This window comes from Peromyscus leucopus, chromosome 1, assembly GCF_004664715.2.
Source record: "Peromyscus leucopus breed LL Stock chromosome 1, UCI_PerLeu_2.1, whole genome shotgun sequence".
Taxonomy (NCBI): Eukaryota; Metazoa; Chordata; class Mammalia; order Rodentia; family Cricetidae; genus Peromyscus; species Peromyscus leucopus.
Genome location: NC_051063.1, coordinates 43655210 through 43674855, shown reverse-complemented (window position 1 = coordinate 43674855; position 19646 = coordinate 43655210). Strand labels below are relative to the sequence as shown.

The window sequence follows — 19646 nt, the reverse complement described above, 5'->3', positions numbered from 1 at the left end:
AGGACACAGAAAAACTTCTGCTATAAATATCAATGGACTCAATTCCCCAGTAAAAAGACAGAGCCTAACAGAGTGGATGAAAAAACAGGATCCATCTTTCTGCTGCATTCAAGAAACACATCTCAACATCAAAGATAGACATTACCTCAGAATAAAGGGTTAGAAAAAGACTTCTCAAGCAAATGGATGTAAGAAACAAACTGGTGTAGCCATTCTAATATCTAACAAAATAGACTTCAGACCAAAATTAATCAAAAGAGACAGGAAAGGACACTTTATATTCCTCGGAGGAAAGATCCACCAAGATGATATTTCAATTAACATCTATGCCCCAAACACAAAGGCATCCATGTTTGTAAAGGAAACACTACTAAAATTTAAATCATACATTGACCCTCATACATCGATAGTGGAAGACTCTCACCAATGGACATGTCATCCAGACAAAACTAAGCTGAGAAAATACTGGAGCTAACAGACATTATGAACCAAATGGACCTAACAGATATCTACAGAACATTTAGCCCAAACACAAAAGAATACACCTTCTTCTTAGCACCTCATAGAACCTTTACCAAAAACTGACCACATACTCAGTCACAAAGCAAGTCTCAATAGATACAAAAAAAATTGAAATAACCCCCTGTATCCTATCAGACCACCACAGATTAAAACTGAATTTCAACAACAACAGAAACAACAGAAAAACTACAAACTCATTGAAACTGAACAACTGCTGAATGACTGCTAGGTCAAGAAAGAAATAAAGAAAGAAATTAAAAGACTTCCTATAATTCAATGAAAATGAATGTACAACATACCCAAATTTATGGGACACAATGAAAGTGCTACTAAGAGGTAAGATCATAGCACTAAGTACCTACAGAAAAAAATTGGAGCGATCTCATACTAATGACTTCACTGAAAGCTCTAGAACAAAAGTAAGCAAGCTCACCCAAGAGGAGCAGGTGGTAGGAAATAATCAAACTGAGCCTGAAATCAATAAAATAGAAACAGAGAACAATACATAGAATCAATGAAACAAAGAGTTGGTAAACTCTTATCCAAACAACTAAAAGAAAGAAAAAGAATATCTAAATTAACAAAATCAGAAATGAAATGGGGGATATAACAACAAACACCAAGGAAATCCAAAGAATCATTAGGTCATACTCTACTCCATAAAATTGGAAAAATCTAAAAGAAATGGATAATTTTCTCAACATATACTACTTACCAAAGTTAAATCAAGATCAGATAAACAATTTAAATAGACCCATAACCCCTAAGGAAATAGAAGCAGTCATTAAAAGCCCAGGGCCAGATGGTTTTAGCACAGAATTCTACCAGACTTTCAAAGAAGAGCTAATGCTAATACTCCTCAAATTATTACACAAAATAGAAATAGAAGAAACATTTCTGAATTCATTTTATGAGGCCACAGTCACTCCAATACCTAAACCACACAAAGATTCAACCAAGAAAGAGAATTACAGACCAATTTTCCCCATGAACATTGATGCAAAAATACTCAATAAAATACTCGCAAACCAAATCCAAGTACACATCAAGAAGATCATCACTATGATCAAGTAGGCTTCATCCTAGAGATGTAGGAAAGGTTCAACATATGAAAATCTGCCAATGTAATCTACCATATAAACAAACTGAAAAACAAAAACCACATGATCATCTCATTAGATGCTGAAAAAGCCTCTGACAAAACTCAACACCCCTTCATGACAAAAGTCCTGGAATGGAGCACATCTGAATTAATAAGGGCAATTTACAGCAAGTCTGAAAGAATATCAAATCAAATGGAAAGAATCTCAAATCAATCCCACAAAAACTCAGGAACAAGACAAGGTGGTCCATTCTCTCCATATCTATTCAATATAGTACTTGAAGTTCTAGCTGGAGCATAAGACAACTGAAGGAGATCAGGGGGACATAAATTGAAAAGGAAAAAGTCAAAGTATCATTATTTGCAGATGATATGATAGTATACATAAGCAACCCAAAAAATTCTACCAGAGAACTCCTACAGCTGATAAACACCTTTAGTGACTTGGCTAAATACAAGATTAACTCAAAAAAATCAGTAGCCCTCCTAAACACAAATGACAAACAGGCTGAGAAAGAAATCAGGGAAATAACACCCTTCATAATAGCCACAAATAAAACATCTTGGGGTAAACTCTAACCAAGTAAGTGAAAAGGACAAGAACTTCAGGTTTTTGAAGAAAGAAATTGGAGAAGATGAAAAGACATCCCATGCTCATGGATCAGTAGGATTAACATAATAAAAATGGCCATTCTACCAAAAGCAATCTATGGATTCAATGCAATCCCCATCAAATTCCAATACAATTCTTTTCAGACCTTGAAAGGACAATACTTAACTTTACATAGAAAAACAAAAAGAAATCTAGGATAGCTAACACAATCCTGTACAATAAAAGAACTGCCAGAGGTATCACCATCCCTGATTTCAAACTGTATTACTGAGTTATAGTAACAAAAACTGCATGGTACTGGCATATAAATAGACAGGTGTATCAATGAAATCAAATTGAAGACAGACATAAATCCAAACACATATGGACACATGAATTTTGGTAAAGAAGCCAGAAATATACAACGGGGGAAAAAAGAAAGCATTGTCAACAAATGGTGCTGGTCTAACTGGATGTCAGCATGTAGAAGAATAGATAGATCCATACTCATCACCCTGCAAAAAACTCAAATCCAAGTGGATCAAAGATCTCAGAATAAAACCAGATATACTGAACCTAATAGAAAAGAAAATGGGGAATAGCCTTAAACACATTGGCACAGGAGACAACTTCCTGAACAGAACACCGATAGCACAAGTACTAAGAACAACTGCTGTGTGATGTTTTGTTTGTGTTCTGACAAAGCTCGCCTGGAGATCAGAGGGCAGAGCTAGCCACTAGTTAACCACAGAGGTCAGGTGGTGGTGGCTCACACTTTTAATCCCAGTACTTGGAAGGCTCACACCTTTAATCCCAGCATGATTGGGAGGTGGAGATAGGAATATAAGGTGGTGGAGACAGGATCTTGGTTCCTTCATTCAGTCTGATGACGATTCATAGAGGTAAGAAGTCTCTAGTGGCTGCTGCTCTGCTTCTCTGATCTTTCAGCTTTTACCCTGATATCTGACTCCTGGTTTTTATTAATAAGACTAATTAGGATCATGCTTCAGGCAACAATCAATAAATGAGACCTCATGAAACTGAAAAGCTTCTGTAAGGCAAAGCCCACTGTCAACAGGAAAAAAATGACAGCCTAGAGAATGGGAAAATTTTTTTACCAACTCCACAACTGACAGAGGGCTAATATCCAAAATATATAAAGAACTCAAGAAACTAGACATCAACAAACCAAATAATTCAACTAAAAAATGGGGTACAGATCTAAACAGAATTCTCAACAGAAGAATCTCAAATGACTAAGAAATACTTAAAGAAATGTTCAACATCCTTAGCCATCAGGGAAATACAAATCAGAATTACTTTCAAGATTTCTTCTCACACCTGTCAGAATGGCTAAGATCAAAAACACAAACACTCCTACATTGCTCGTGGGAGTGCAAACTTGTACAGTCACTTTGGAAATCAATATAGCAGTTCCTCAGAAAATTGGGAATTGATTTACCTCAAGATCCAGCTATACCACTCTTGGGCATATGCCCAAAGAACACTCCATCCTACCACAAGGATGCTTGCTCAACTATGATCACTTTATTTATAATAGCCAGAAACTGGAAACAACCTAGATGTCCCTTATCTGAAGAATGGATAAAGAAAATTTATTGCTCAGCTGTTAAGAACAATATCATGAAATTTGCAGGTAAATGAATGGAACTAGAAAAGATCATCCTGAGTGAGATAACCCAGACCCAGAAAGACAAACATGGTGTGTACTCACTTTTAAGTGGACATTAGCTGTTAAGTAAAGGATAACCATTACTTTTATGGCTACAATCCACAGACCCAGTAAGGCTAAGTAACAATGAGAGATTAAAGGGGGACACATAGATCTTTGTAGGAAGGGGAAATAGAATAGATTTTGTGGGTGGGGATGAAGGGCATAGAGAATAGAGAAAGATAAAAGCCCAGAGACAAAAGGTAGAGGGGATAATTTAAGTTAAGAAAAGCTAGCTAGAAAGAAGCCAAGCTAAGGCTGGGCATTCTTAAGTAAGACTATGCCTCTGTGTGATTTATTTGGGAGCTGGGTGGCGGGTCCCCCAAAGACTAAAGAGCCAAAAGAGTAAGAGTAAAAACAACTGAATATAGGGGAGGAAGGATTGTAGGAGCCAGAGGCATCAAGGACACCACAAGAACATGGCCCACAGAATCAACTAAGCAGGGCTCATGGGGCTCCCAGAGACTGAAGTGACAAACGTGGACCCCTACAGGTCTGAGCTAGGTCCTTTGTATGTACTTTATGATTGTGTAGCTTGGTGTTCTTGTGTGACTCACAACAGTGAAGGCGGGTGTCTCTGACTCTTTTGGGACCCCCTTTCCTCTTACTGGGTTACCTCATGCAGCCTTGAAATGAGGGTTTGTGCCAGTCTTATTGTATCTTGTTAGGGCATGTTTGGTGGGTATCTCTGGGAAGCCTGTTCTTTTTTTTTTTGGAAGGTAAACACAGGAGGGGTGGATATGTGAGAGAAGGGAGTTGGGGGAAGGAACTGGAAGATTAGACGGTGGCTATTCACTTGGTTCTGTATTTGTGAGTGTATCTTCCCCTTTATTACTTTTATAAATCCTTGTCACTCCCTTAAACAGACTCATGTGGATTTCTCATAACAGGAAACTACAGTCAGGATATAATGGATGAGAGAAAAATAAAAATAAAACAGGCATGGTGGTACATGCTTGTAATCCTAGCACTGAGGAGGTGGACACAGGCAGATCCTTGGAGTGTGCGGGCCGGACTCCAGGTTAGTTGAGAAAGACCTTGCCTTAAAACACAAAGGTGGGAGTGCCTCTTGAAGGCTCAAGGTTGTCTGCTGATTTCCACTGCACATGTATGTATACACACTTGTATACACTTGAACTTGCACACACATGTGTAACTGAACACATAAAAATATGCACACATATACATATGCTCCACCCAAAATGTAAGAAGACATTAAGAATCTGAAGGATGTATTTCCATAAGAACATAGATGCATTTTTTTAAAAAATTTTTCGAGACCAGGTTTCTCTGTGTAGTTTTGGTGCCTGTCCTGGATCTCGTTCTGTAGACCAGGATGGCCTCGAACTCACAGAGATCCACCTGGTTCTGCCTCCCGAGTGCTGGGATTAAAGGCGTGAACCATCAATGCCCAGCTAGATGCATTTTTTTAATGTGTGACCTCTTTGGCTGCTCACAGACTTTGCTATTGCTATTTGCTTATGCAGCTCAGTGAATCCCAAGTTAATATTTCTTTGTTAGAGTTAGAGGACACAACACTATCTATAAAAGTTCAACGTACCTGGGCTGGGAAGATGCCTCAGTTGGTAAAGTGCTTGCTCCACAAGCATGAGGACCTGAGTTTGGATCCAAACACCCAATAATTGGCCAGGGTAGCTAAGTGGTGAGGGCAGACCTTGTCTTAAAAATCATGTGGAGAATAACTGAAGAAGGTGCCCAGCCCTGACTTCCACACTCATGTGCACACACATGAACATCCACACATATATAGAAAAGTTGAACATATTATGTAACTGAAAATATAGTCTTTTAATAGATATGGTAAAGGAATCACAAGTCTCAGAATCATAGACATATATGTCAAAGGTCTTATTACAACTACAATATAATGAATACTCAAGAAATGATTATTACTGCTATAACACCACACTGGAACAAATCATTCATTGGATGTTTACTATACCCTTACTACTATATTTGATGCTTTAACCCATTAAAACATTCTTATGATACAGATACTTGTGTGGCTAATCTTGGTTGTCAACTTGACACACATAGAAAGAGAGGACCTCAACTGAAGAATTGCCTCCATCAGATTGGCCTATGAGCATGTCTGTGAGGCATTTTCTTGACTGCTAATTGATGCAGGAGGGCTCAGTCTACTGTGGGGAGTACCATCCCTAGGCAGGTGGACCTGAGGTGAACAGAAGCCTGGGAACAAGCCAGTAAGCCATGTTCCTCAATAGTTTCTGCTCCAGGTCCCTGCCTCGAGTTCCTACTTTGGTCTCCCTTGATGATGGACAGTATAGTATAAGACAAAACAAACCCTTTCCTCCCCCAACTTGTTTTTGGTGTGGCATTTATCACAGTGATAGAAAAGCAGACTAGAAAAGTACTCACACTTCATTGTACAGATGAGGAACTTGAAATGTCATCCATGCTCAAGTTCACAGACCATGGTATGGTGATATTTTATTTGTATTAAAATGTCATTTGTATGTTAATAAATAAAGTTGCCCAGGGGTCAGCGCTATTAGCAAGCCATAAGAAAGCAGGGCAGTGGTGGTGTATGCTTGTAATCCCAGCATTTGGTAGGCAGAGCTAGGTAAGTCTCTGTGTGTTCAGGGATACAGCCAGTATTGGATACACATGCCTTTAATCTCAATACCAACCATAGAAAACCTGGAGGTCTATACAGACAGGCCGTGACGAGGCAGTCATGTGGTTGGGTTTACAACCAATGAGAAGGCAGAACAGAAACTCTATATAAAGACTTTAACACAGGAAGTAGCTCTGGTTCGGAGAGGTAGGACCACCGCAGGAGGAAGGGTAAGGTTTTAGCTCTTAGCTCTGACCTCTTGGCTTTCTTCTTTGCATTGGTTCTGTGTTTCTTATTTAATAAGACAGTTGGTTACATCTACACCATGGGAACCAGAGTTCAAACTCCAGTCTACTGACTATCAAGTATACACTTTTAAATCACCACATCACAGAACCTCTAGCTTGTGGGGGCCCACAAGGGCTCCCTAGTAAGACCTTACTCAAAGTCAGAGGTCTGAGCTTGCTTTACTCAGCAGGGCTGCATAATGGGATGATTTGGCCTTGGGCGTGGGTACCAGGTGTATTGAAGGGTCTACACTTGGCTGTACATTATGCTTTGATCTTAAAAGGGGAAGGTCTTTTGCCTCGCCCTTTGGCATTGTACTCGAGGCAACTGGGTAAGGACCCAGGATCCTCCTGAAGCTATCCTGTGTTTGTCTTTCTTATCATCTCTTTCTATTTATCATTTCTCCATTCCTCTCTCCTCCCTGCAAGAACCCTTCACCAAGTCAGAGCTGGACTCAGATGGACTCCCACATTAGCTACAGTAGCCATCGCTAGCAGGGGCTTGACATGTGGAAATAAAAGTGTTAAATATACTGGCAAGTTCCTAACTACTCTTTGTGCTTACACTTTATTGATGTTGAATGATATTTAATCACTTTAGGAGCAACTCAACTAACCAGAGGAAATTAATATACATACAAAATTAAGTATACTTTAGGGAGACCTCTAATGCCCTAATGATTTAAGAAAAGCTTGCAGTTTTTCCCTCTCCCTTCCTTCACCTTGTCTTAATAAAGATGAAGCCTCCAGGAACACTGCTTAGTTCACTTGTGAGATTTTGAAATACTAATAAAATAATTAATTTAGTTAGCAACTATATAACCACTATAGTACTAATCTCTCTTATATTTGTAATGTTGAGTCCCAAAGGTAAGAGAGAAAACTGAAAAGAAATACATAGTATTGGGAGATAAATCAATCCAATTTCAAGAAATGGAACCTGAACTGATATAGTTGAAAGAGTGACTAAAAGATGGCAGCCTGGCCAACCAAGAATGAAATGGCAAGAACTATTTATAGTCTAAGTTTGAAGCAGTGAGGATGAGAAACTGTTGAATAAGTTATATGAGAAATGAACAACATACAATGCTTGAAATTTCAAGAGAAAACATATTTTGGCATCTCATTGCAATGAAGAGGGCTAATTGGAAGAACATCTTAGGGTGATGTAGGCATACATACAGTTTGTGAGTAACTAGACAAGAAGCCAAGGCTCAGTAGCAAACATGGTTTCACATGATAAATTAACTGACATTTTCTAATAGGGCTTTGTATACAGGAACAAACAATATAGGGGTAAAACTGTTTGATGTGAGATAGTATAGGAAGTAAAGAGTAAGTGATGAAAGAGAAGAAATCCAGAAGAAAGGGATGTGTTTAAAAAAAAAAACCAAGGGGGTTGGAGAGATGGTTCAGTGGTTAAGAGCACTGACTGTTCTTCCAAAGAACCAGTATTTGATTCCCAGCAAACACATGGCAGCTTAAAACCATCTGTACCTCCAGGGAATCCAACGCCCTCTTCTGACCACTAAGGGCACCAGGCAAACACATGGTGTGCACAGATACCGTGCAGGCATAAAAACACATATACATAAAATAATTTAAAAGAAAGCTGGGCGGTGGTGGCATACGCCTTTAATTCCAGCACTTGGGAGACAGCAGCAGGCGGATCTCTGTGAGTTTGAGGTCAACCTTGTCTACGAAGTAAGTTTCAGGACAGCCGGGGCTGTTACACAGAGAAACCCTGTCTTGAAAAACTGATAATAACAATAACAACAATAATAATATCAACCAAATATAATAATAATAACTATTAGTATTATTGGGTTATTATAATACTATTATTAGGGTGCATCTATCCCAATGAATAACTACAAAATCTTAAGAGACAACACAGACAAACAGATTCAGTAGGATGGAATGGCAGAAATCATGTGAATGAACGGACCATGAATGGGAAGCTAGAGAATGAAGGCAATGACAAAGACTGACGAGAAAACTCTGATGAAGTTGTAGGGACTGAAATGCTGACGAACACTGCACCCCTTCTTAAGCTTCGACCTGCCACACACACTATAACTGACTTTCAGGGTTTTCAGTCTTGTCTGGAGTTCTGCAGAAGAATACTAGAGATGAAGTCTTGGAATATGGCCAGCCTGCAAACAGTGGGCTGTATGTGTTGAAGAATAGACAGGAGGAGGATACTCAACCAGCTGTTACAGATTGAAACACAAAGAGCCGAGGGTGGGAGGGGGCAGGGAGTTGAACTTTAAAAATTCATTGAGAGAAAAATATACTCAAAATACTTCAACCTAGTAATAAGTAATAGAATTCATTCTTTGAGCAGAGATGGTCCATGAATTTATTAAATAAGTTCATATTTGAAGCAGCAGAAAAGTCTAATTATAATAATTTTTATTTTGCTAGTACCTAACATGGGCCTCCACAGTTTTCTGACTATATAAACATTCAGGTTATATGTTATATTACAATATTAAATAATATTAAAAAATTAAATACACAAATACTTAGAATACCTGCTCTGCTCATATTAACACATAATGATGTATTTCAACCTTATTTTCTTTGAATATTTGAATCCTACTTTCAAAATCTATTGAGGAACAATATCTGAGTCAAATATCTAATTTCTTAAATCATATTTTCTATTAGATGCCCAAAGGGGAGGTATCCAGTTTTCATTGATCACTTTTAAGTACCAATTTCTGTTGTGAATATGATTTTAGTACAATCTATTTTGATCATCCTCCAAAAACTGCCTTAGAAGATAAACATTTTTGTTTACATTCCAACACAATGCTTGATAAAGGTATAATTGCCTCTGTTCCATCACACAATGCTATAAAATAGTAATCTCTCCCCCTATCTTACAGTCTCTGAAATACACTAAATTGAATTTCTACATCTACAAAACCCATCCTTCAGTCTCAAGGGATGCAGGGTGGACTAGCTATGATGGATATAAAAACTACTTTTTACAAAAGAGTAAATGGTTTCCTGAAGTACTCAGTAAAGGTCATTATGTCAAATGAGTAACACGCAAATACATCTGTGTGTTTTAAGTTAAAATAAGCAATACTTAAGATCTCTTGCTTTGTCAGTTTCTAAAACAAACTCTCCTAGCTACCAATCAGGAGCATATCAGATATAAGGCCTCAAGTGTATTTAGAATCCATAAAAGAACTATTTCAGGTCTTGATACCAGGTAAGATATGTTCTCTTTTATATTCTTTCCCTACAGTTAAGATGTTGGATTACAAAATCCCAGATACTAACTTTATATTCTTTTTTTTTTTTTTTTTGGTTTTTCGAGACAGGGTTTCTCTGTGTAGCTTTGCGCCTTTCCTGGAACTCACTTGGTAGCCCAGGCTGACCTCGAACTCACAGAGATCCGCCTGCCTCTGCCTCCCGAGTGCTGGGATTAAAGGCGTGCGCCACCACCGCCCGGCTCTAACTTTATATTCTTAAAGTGTGAATTTTCAGGTACTCTTAAGTTGTGAACTTTTTTTCTAAACTACATAGTACCAGTCCCCAAGTAGAATTTTTATATGAACTGTATCCTTTATAGGATATTAATAAAGATAAAGATTTTGAAATAATTTTATTATTACTTAATTGACACAAGGCTCACCTAAAATACAGTTTACTTTTTTTTTTTTTTTACGAGACTCTAAGCTCAAACTAACATTATTTTCCATTATAGAAGTCACAATGCAGAGGAGGATCTGTGATTGGTATGTAAAATGAGTAAAAAATTTCTTAATAAAAAAATACATGTGGGGGAGATGACTGGGAAATGTAGTCATTTCCTGGCCACAGAGGTTCTGCTCTTTCTGAGACATACGGCAGAACCATAGATCCCCCAGAAGAGCTGTTTTATATTAATGGCTTAAACAGACCCTCTGAGTACCATTATACATGCACAGCAGTTTGATAATCCTACCCATAACAGACTAAAATAAACCAATACACTTTAATCCAAAAAAAAAAAAAAGAAGTCGCAATGCAATTAATCTTAACGACAGCTGACAACTGTCACAGGCATCAGCACTTCAGCACTGACCTTCAGTGTTCACTTACCATCAGGAGGCAAGGTGGCCTCTGAGATGTATTCATCTGCTTCAAAACAGAGAGAGAGAGAGAGAGAGAGAGAGAGAGAGAGAGAGAGAGAGAGAGAGAGAGAGAGAGAGAGAGAAAGAGAGAGAGAAGCCCTTACACAGCAAAAAAATTTTAGGCTTTATTTTTATCTCTGTGTGTGCCTGGCTGTGTCTGTGTAGGTGTGTGCACAAGTGTGCAGGTGTACAGAGGCAAGAAGAGGTTATCAGAGCCCATGGAGCTGGAGTCAGAGGTGGTTATGGACCATCCAACACGGGTGCTGGGAACTGAATTTCAGTCCTCTGGAAGGGCAATAAGTGCTCTTAACCACTGAGCCATCTCTCCAGACCTAAATACTATTTTAGAATAAGGTCATAATCCTACCACTAATTAATAAGAATCTTGCTGTTCTTTAATAAAAACATCTGAATTAACACCAAGTTAATTTTATTGTACCTTTGATAATTAAACTTCAGTATAACTTTTCTTTTTCTTTTTTCTTTTTTCTTTTTTTGGGTTTTTCGAGACAGGGTTTCTCTGTGTAGCTCTGCGCCTTTCCTGGAACTCGTTTTGGAGACCAGGCTGGCCTCGAACTCACAGAGATCCGCCTGCCTCTGCCTCCCAAGTGCTGGGATTAAAGGCGTGCGCCACCACCGCCCAGCCAGAATAACTTCTCAATTCAACCTAATTAGTAAAATTTCAATAAATTTTACATTTAAACCATGCATTCAACTATAGTCATTCCAGTCTTTGATCCCCACCTCTGGGCCTGGGGATGGAACATAACTTTGTGCATGATGGGAAAGTGCTCTACCACTGGGCTACACTCCAGTCCAACTATATTCATTCTTAACAACAGTTTAACTCTTATCTAAAATGCCACACAGATCCCTCTTAAGGTAGGAATATCAACTTAAGAACAACTAGTTATTTGTATAAGGATCAACATAAAACATTTTACCCATACATTTAACTGTAATGCTAGAAAAAGTAGGTGAAAAATCAGATATCCAAGCTTCTCAGAGCCTTCTCAGCTCCACCCACTTCCTCATTTAGCCACAGTGGATCTTTTTTTCCTCAACTCTAAAACCAAGGAAGCTAATTTTAAAGCAATGCCAAAAGCACTTGCTAATTCTTGTAACACTAAGCTAATACCCCCTTTGCAGCTATTTTTTCTTCTTCAAAAAGAAATTTATATGAATTCTCCCATATACCAGTCTTGAAGAGTTCAGAGTATAGGGCATCTCTTAATTCTGTGAGGCCTGGAAAAGGGATGGATTGGTGCAGAGCTTACACTTGATACAGAGGGCTGAGAAGAAAAGTACCAAAATAAGAGGAATAGCAAGGGCTGACTGACTTACAATTTCTCAGTACAGATGTACATTTTTTGTGTATTATTTTAGATTTCATATCTATTATGTGATACAGGTGCTATTTTATTTTCCTCACTTCATAGACAAAGAATTACAAATAGCAAAGTGGTCTTACACTTGACATTTTGGGGGCATTTTCTGGTTCACAATTTATAAACACATTTTTTTCCAGTTGTTAAATATAGTCAAATTATTTTTGTTCCAAATCCTGGGTTAAGCAAGAATGGGAGGATAAGCAGATGTGCATTCTGGTTTTGCAGCCAAAAAAAAAAAAAAAAGTTGAGAGACTTTACAATCCACTCAAAATTAGATACCCAGGATATGTATTTATATAGCTACCATTCCTCTTTTCTTAACTGAAAACTCTTTAAGAACTATTTTAATCTCTCTGAGAGGTTATTTTTACTTTATCAGATTGCTTTGTTTTATATAGAATTTAATTACATATTCATACCATAACATTAAAATCAAATGATCAGATATTCTAGAATATATTTTCTTTCCCATAATATTCCCATCTTTGGAAACAAGTTTAAACAAATATGTTGCTGGACGGCATCCTCTTCTCCAAATTGGAATTACTGCTTTAGGTGGAGGCTCTTTGTGCCACATGTTGCCACCAGAGAGGGACACAGAGAGTTTAGAATAGGGAAAAGCATATTTTTGAAACAACTATTGTACCTGAGTATCATTTTACCCTTTAGCAAGATGTAAGAAATCTGATTTAAATTTCTGTCCTGAAAAAATGGGATAATAACTTATACACTGGGTTGTTGTGTGATTGTTGCTGGTTGCATTAACTGACTAAATGACACACAACACATGAAAAAATGGATAGCGCAGAGTATGTACTCAACAGTTATTATTTATTATATACACTTTTGAAAGGGTGGGGGAGACTTACTATGTAGTCCCAACTCTCCTGGAACTCAAGATAAAGCACGTACCACCACATCAGGTCACATATATTTTTTAAAATCTGTAGTTTATTAAATTATGTAGGATACATTCAGCATCATTTAGAATACATCAGACAAAAGGCACAAGAGTTTCCATATATAAGATGTTCCAAATGATAAGCTGGGCAGCATTTAGGTAAGTTTACACTTACATACAACCACACACACACACACACACACACACACACACACACACACATATTTTTCGAATGTTACTGCATGGACTGCTTTTTTTTAATATGCCTTTTTTTTCCTTCTGAGAAATTTTCATTGGAAAACTGTTTGTTTCCCCGATATTAATCTTTTTTCTCTTCCACCCTGACCACTTTGTGGACTCCACTGTGGTCTGTGGTCACCACTCCAATGGACGTGCTAGTCATCTCAAGCATGGGCCACAACAACCCTCCTTCCTCACTTTCTTCCCACCTCCTCCAGTCTAACTACACACTACCAGGAACTTCATTATGTTGTTCTTCTATTCAGAGAATTCCAAAGGCTTCCTTCCCATTAGCCACAGGGGAAACGTCCAAACTTCTCCAGCCCCCACGCACTCTTACTTCCCTCCCCCAAGTTCCCAGCATGCTGCCACTGGGCTTGTTTTATTGCTCCCAACTTTCCCCGTGAAGGCTTGCTCATGTTATTTTCCCCACTGTTTACCTTGCGTATTTTCTTTTGCTCATCCAGATCCTACCATTCCTTGAATGGCCAGGCAGCTTAAATAACTGCCTTTGCTTCAAGAATTTCAGCACAGTTCTGAGCACAGCGATCTCCTATACTGCAAACTGTTTCTGTAGCTTATTGTGATGTTAACATACTGATGTGCTCTTAATCATCAGCCCCGAATCACCTGAGGCAGGACCTGTAGATACACTTGGTCTGTGGTTTCTGCAGCATTTAGTGCACAGCTAGGCTAGGCATAACACATGTTCAGTGACTGGTAGTTCCATCTTGGTCCAGGGCTTCCAGCAACCCATTTATACACAACACAGACTTTTCACTCTTGCCCTCTATTATGCATCTTGTGTTTTCTCTCAAACTCTTCTCCTACCTATTTGACACAGTTCCGAGTCTTCTATTTGTGGGCAAAGTTCCCTTTGAAATTCTAAACTAGGGATGGAGATCTAACTCAGTGGTAGAATGTATGTGCGCAAAGCCCTGAGTGCTTGATCCTCTGCAAAACACACACACACACACACACACACACACACACACACACACACACACGGGGGGGGGGGGGGCGGCGGGAGGGGGGAGGCTGACAGACAGAGTTTAAACTGATTTCTCTTCACCTCCCCAGTTCCCCAGTTTATATAAAATTTAGATTTCTTGAATCCATTTTATTCCTTGGTATATCCCATTCCATGGAGAATCTCTCTTTCCTGTTCAGCTCATTAAATATTAAATATTAAAGCAATCAAACTTATCCTCACTTGACTCAGTTAATTCTGCCTCTCCTTTTTTTACCATGTTTTTCTAACATTTGTATTAAACCAGTAATTAATTGATGATATTCATCTCCACTTCTGTCTGTCAACCTGAGTGAATTCAGTACTTCCATCAGTGGCCCTTCACATGCACACCCACATGCACACACTACTTCAAATTCTTTATCTTTCTCTTGGGCCATGCTCATGGATCTCCTAATTCATTATATACAGCATCAGTTTTCACTCTCAGCTACACCAAGGAGTTAAAAGAAAAATATAATGTCTCCACTTCCTTCTCTGAAATTCTGACTGAAAGAGCTTGTTTCCCAGGTGATTTTACTGTGGTTTCATCAAAGGCTGAAAACTAGGGTGGGATTGTGAGTCAGGACCTCAACCTGCTACCAAAGTAACTCTATGGTTCATCTAGTTTGAGTCCTGTGTCAGGCATCTTCTGAATAGAACTGCACTTGGCATTGAGGGAATGTCAGGATCTATCAGTTTCTAGCATTCTCTCTCCCATCCTAGAGGGAGAATCTCATCCCCTCTTTAAACCTTCAGAATACAGTTCAAACTGTTTAGCCTTGTTTAGGATCAACATGATCTGGCCTCTGCTTTCGAGCTGTCACTCTTGCCTGTGTCCACACTGTCACAACCATGGCACACCAATTCTCTGAAAAAGCCATGGCTACAGGGCCACTTGGATTGAAATATAACATAAGCTCAACTTGGAAAGACAGAGCTACTAATTTGGGCAAAAAGGAAGAATCACTAAAATGCCCCCCAAAGTTACAGATGCCAATTAGGTTGCTAAACAAACCTTGAGTCTGCTTAACTAATAAGGAGTTCAAAAACAACCCAAGAGGCAGCAAACTGTCCTTCCCTGTCCACCATATTCCATTGAGCCCTCCCCAATCCACTGGAGAAGTCAGTCATTCCAGTTGCTGGCTTTTCTGACTTTCAGGTCAGCATATTTTTTCTTAGACCTTTTATTGTGATACCTCAAAAACTTCAGCTCTGAAAATGCCCTTGACAAATACACAATACACAGACTGTTCCCTTAAAGTGCCATTTAAAATTCCAACAGCAGTACCTGTTGAAAGACCCTTCAAGGCACCACCAGAAACTCCCTTCAGAGTCCCAAGTTTTCTATTCCAAACTGTTTTCGCCCCCAATGCTTACTTACAAGATTTAAAATATTCTTAAACTATAGTCTTTTTGACCAGTCCACAATTCTGAAATAAATGTCTTTGCAATTCATTTGGTGGCAAAAACATGAATCTGTCTTGAAATGACATGAGGTAAGTAAGTTTTTAACCTTATTCTATTTAGCATAATCAGACAATATATTTTCTACAGTTTTAAATATAATTGATTCTGAGAAATTGGCTGGGACTTCACTGTAGATATTACATGTAGTATATGTGCTTAGTTACCTTCTCAAAATCTGAAAAACTTGAAATTACAAAGACCTATGGGCTTCAAATATTACACATTAGACTTACATCCATACTGTATCAACTTCCGTAATTTTTTTTTTATTACAAACCTTTCTTTCAGTTACACTGACATAAATATAGATTTGGGGAAAGGTACTTGACTTTAGAAACTAAATCATTCATATAATTGCTTCTAAAAACAGATACATTTCCCCCCCTTAATAACTACCTCAGGAAAAAACTGCTGGGAGGCTGGGGAGATGGCTCAGCAGGTAAAATCATTTGCCTCTAGGTGTGGGGATCTGAGTTCACATCCTCAGAACCCACGTAAAGATGGGTTCAGTAGTGTGCGTCCGTAATCCCAACGCTCCTATAGATCGATAAGAGACAGAGATAAAGAGAATCCTGGAAAGCTGGTTTATGAAGACTCAGAAACAAGAGACCTTGTCTCAAGTAAGTTCAAAGATGAGGACTGACACCAGAGGTTTCCCGACCTCCACGCGTGTACACTCACACTAAGACACACACACACACACACACACACACACACACACACACACACACAGATTTGAAAACAAACAAACAAAACAAACACATTGGGGTTAAGAAATCCTATATAATAAGCTCTGAAAACCCAGGGCATCCCCAGCAGGAACCAGGACTTCAATTTAATGACAAATTGCTTCAAAGCATTTCCCAAGGAAATCCCTAACCACAGCTGCAATTTACCAATCAGCTGTAGCTACTCTTAAATGTGTCATTGCTGTCCACGATTTGCTGCACTGACTTAGGATAAAAGAGTTGTCAGTTATTACAGGCTTTAGACATTTCTGAGAAACCCACCAAATCATAACATTATTTCAATACTAATATTTTATAAAGAGCAGTGAGCTATTTTAGTAAGTTCTTAGTCATTTCAGAGGGCGGCTTCAAGAAACTAATTGGAAGTAGAAAATTTAAAATGTATAATATTCCTAAACTTTTACTATTTTGTCACGTACAGATGCGTGACAAGTCATAATCTCTAAATACATGAAAGCCAACTTATCCAAAGTATTTAAATAGTATGTCAAAGAAGAATGTCAGAATCAGAGGTTAATTACAAGCAACCAGGCTCACAACCACAAGTGCAAACAGGGGGAAGGGAAGAAGGGATGATGTCCCATGACATCATTTGGCAGTATGTAGTTTGAAGGCTGAGAGCGCCTTCCAAATAACCCTTGGAAATCCAGCTGGCAAATTACCCCTGTTAAGCTTAGATAACTGAGTTTTAAAAGAAGATAAAGCCCCTCTCCTTTAAGTCACATGTCTGTACCACATGAAAAAAATTAAAGCAGGAGGGATGCATCTACCTCCCACTCCCCAGATAGCAACGGAAAGGTCAGAATTAGGTGGAAACTCGCCTCGGAGTCTGTTCAATCTGAAGGAAGAAAGGGCAGAAAAAGCGAAGAAGAGAGAAGCGCTGCCTCGGCGCCCTCCGGGCAGGTTTTCCATCCCGGTGGGAACGCACGGCCGCCCTCCTGACATCTCTGCTCATCCAACAGATGATGCCGACCCTTCGGAGAAAGTAGGGAGCCAGACCGACCCCCCGAAGACAAGCAAACGCCCAGCGTCGGGCAGCGGACCACACTCCCCGAGTGTGGACAGAGGGGGCTCCCAAGTGTCCGCCGCGCTCGCCCTCGAGGCGCGACTTCCCCGGGGTCCCCGCGCCAGGCCGTCCTCGCCCGCCGCCCCCCCGACCCCCGACCCCCGACCCCCGCCGCACCTACCGCGGCTGCGCCGGCCGCCACGATGGGCGGCAGCTTCTCCCGCTCGGGCTCTTTCCCCTTTCTCTCCTCCGAGGCGGCCGCGGCTACGGCCGGCGGCGCTCCGGGCGACGGATCCCGAGCCGCCTCACTCATGTCGGGCCGGGCGGCTGGGGCGCGAGGCGGCGGCGGCGGCGGCGGCCGGACTGCAGCCGTGGCGGGCGCTGCTGCTGCTGCTGCCGCGGCCGCGAGAGGGCTCTGGGCCGCAGCTTCCCACCACCGCCGCCGCCGCCGCTCCGCCCCCGGCCGGCGCGCGGCCCCGCGAGCCCGGATGTCGGCGCGCGCGCCCGCGCCGCGTCGCGCGCGCCCCCCCCCTCTCCACGCCCCCTCTCCCTCCCGCGCGCACGCGCGCGCCCCAGGCCGGCCGCTGAGCTCCGCCGCCCGTGCGCGCGCCCGGCTCGCACGCTCGCCGCGCGCCTCTCCCGCGCGGGTCGCCTGGGGCTCCGGGCCGCGGCCTCGCGTCACCAGCGAGGGGACCTGCGGAGGAGGCGACGCCGGTTGGGGGATGTCAGGGTGGAGGTGGGAAAGGGGGAGCGGGCCGCCGGGCCGCCATGTTGTTGGCGAGCGAGCCGTCGCCCGAGTCGAGGAGCTGGGGACCGCGCGGTGGGGCTTCCGTGGGAGGGTCTGGACCCTGCGGAGGACCGGGCACGGACTTCGACCCCGGCTTTCCTTCCACCTAGAGCGGCGGGCGAGCCGGGGACCTCTGACCTGGCCTTTGGCCTTTAAAGTCCCCGTCGTCGTCGCGCACGAAGCCGGCCCGGGGTCACCGCTGCCTCTTGACCTTGCCTTCTCGGCGGGTCCTCCAGTCCCGGGAGGCTGCATGGCTGAGCACCCTCAGGGCTCACCCTGTCCCTGGGCGTCCTGCTGTGGCCTCATCCTCCAGGGTCGGGAGAGGACAATGCGACACCGTGCTCCCCTCCCACACACCCGACGGGGCAGGACGGCCGGGCCACACTTTCCATTTCTGAGCCGCGGTCCCTCATGACTGCCAAATCCGCCTCTCCCTTCCCGGGCCCACGCGCCTACATTTCGCTCTCTGCTCCATCCTTGGTTGTTGCCTCTCTCTTATCCCCAGTCCCCTTCCGTTTATATGTTACAGATGGACATACCCAAACTGCCGAGTAATCCTTTAATAAACCTTCGTAATAAATTATGGGCAAGAACGTTAAAATTGAATTTAAGGCATGAATTGCTTTAAACCATGCTGTTAAAATATCCCCACCTCCACCACTGAAAGACGTAGACAATTTCCTTTCTCCTCGCCCCCTCCTTTTTTATCAGTCTGCTGGAATGGCACAGACACCTGCTGATGGAGGGGAAGGGAGGGAGGAAGTAGTCACTGTACCACTTACTAAAAATAGAGAATTTCTCGACATTGAGGTCTTTGGATTTTTAGTTGAGACTTCGTTATTTTATTCATGGTGAAGTGAATTTTCTAAGCCAAGAATGCTCAGATCCAAATACAAGAAGCAGGAACATCTCCGAAACAAACTAAAAGGGGATTTGGAGGATGTCATTTTACATAATTCAGTGTCGACAGAACTAAATACTAGTTACAGTTCTACATGGCATGAGGCTGTTTTTGAAGCCCAGAATTTGCAGCAAGCAGTAACGTGACTAGGATAGTGTCTACTGTATTGCTTTTGAAAAGATAAATTTTCCTTTCATTCATGGGAAGGCTTTGTAGTGTTATGAT

The 19646-nt window shown here is 41.2% G+C and overlaps 1 protein-coding gene across 3 annotated transcripts in view; it reads right to left on the bottom strand.

The window, feature by feature from the left end:
* Window positions 1-19152, bottom strand: part of Hectd2 (HECT domain E3 ubiquitin protein ligase 2) — an 81117-nt gene extending 61965 nt beyond the window's left edge. The window contains exon 1 of one of the 3 annotated variants that reach the window (XM_028882874.2): window positions 18659-19152. In XM_028882874.2, coding sequence (XP_028738707.1) covers window positions 18659-18772 — 114 coding nt within the window. In that variant the 5' untranslated portion in view covers window positions 18773-19152. Of the gene's footprint in view, window positions 1-17914; window positions 18200-18658 lie in introns of those variants that run through there. The other 2 variants (XM_028882873.1, XM_028882872.2) reach the window with 2 other exon arrangements.
* Between the last annotated feature and the right edge of the window lie 494 nt (window positions 19153-19646).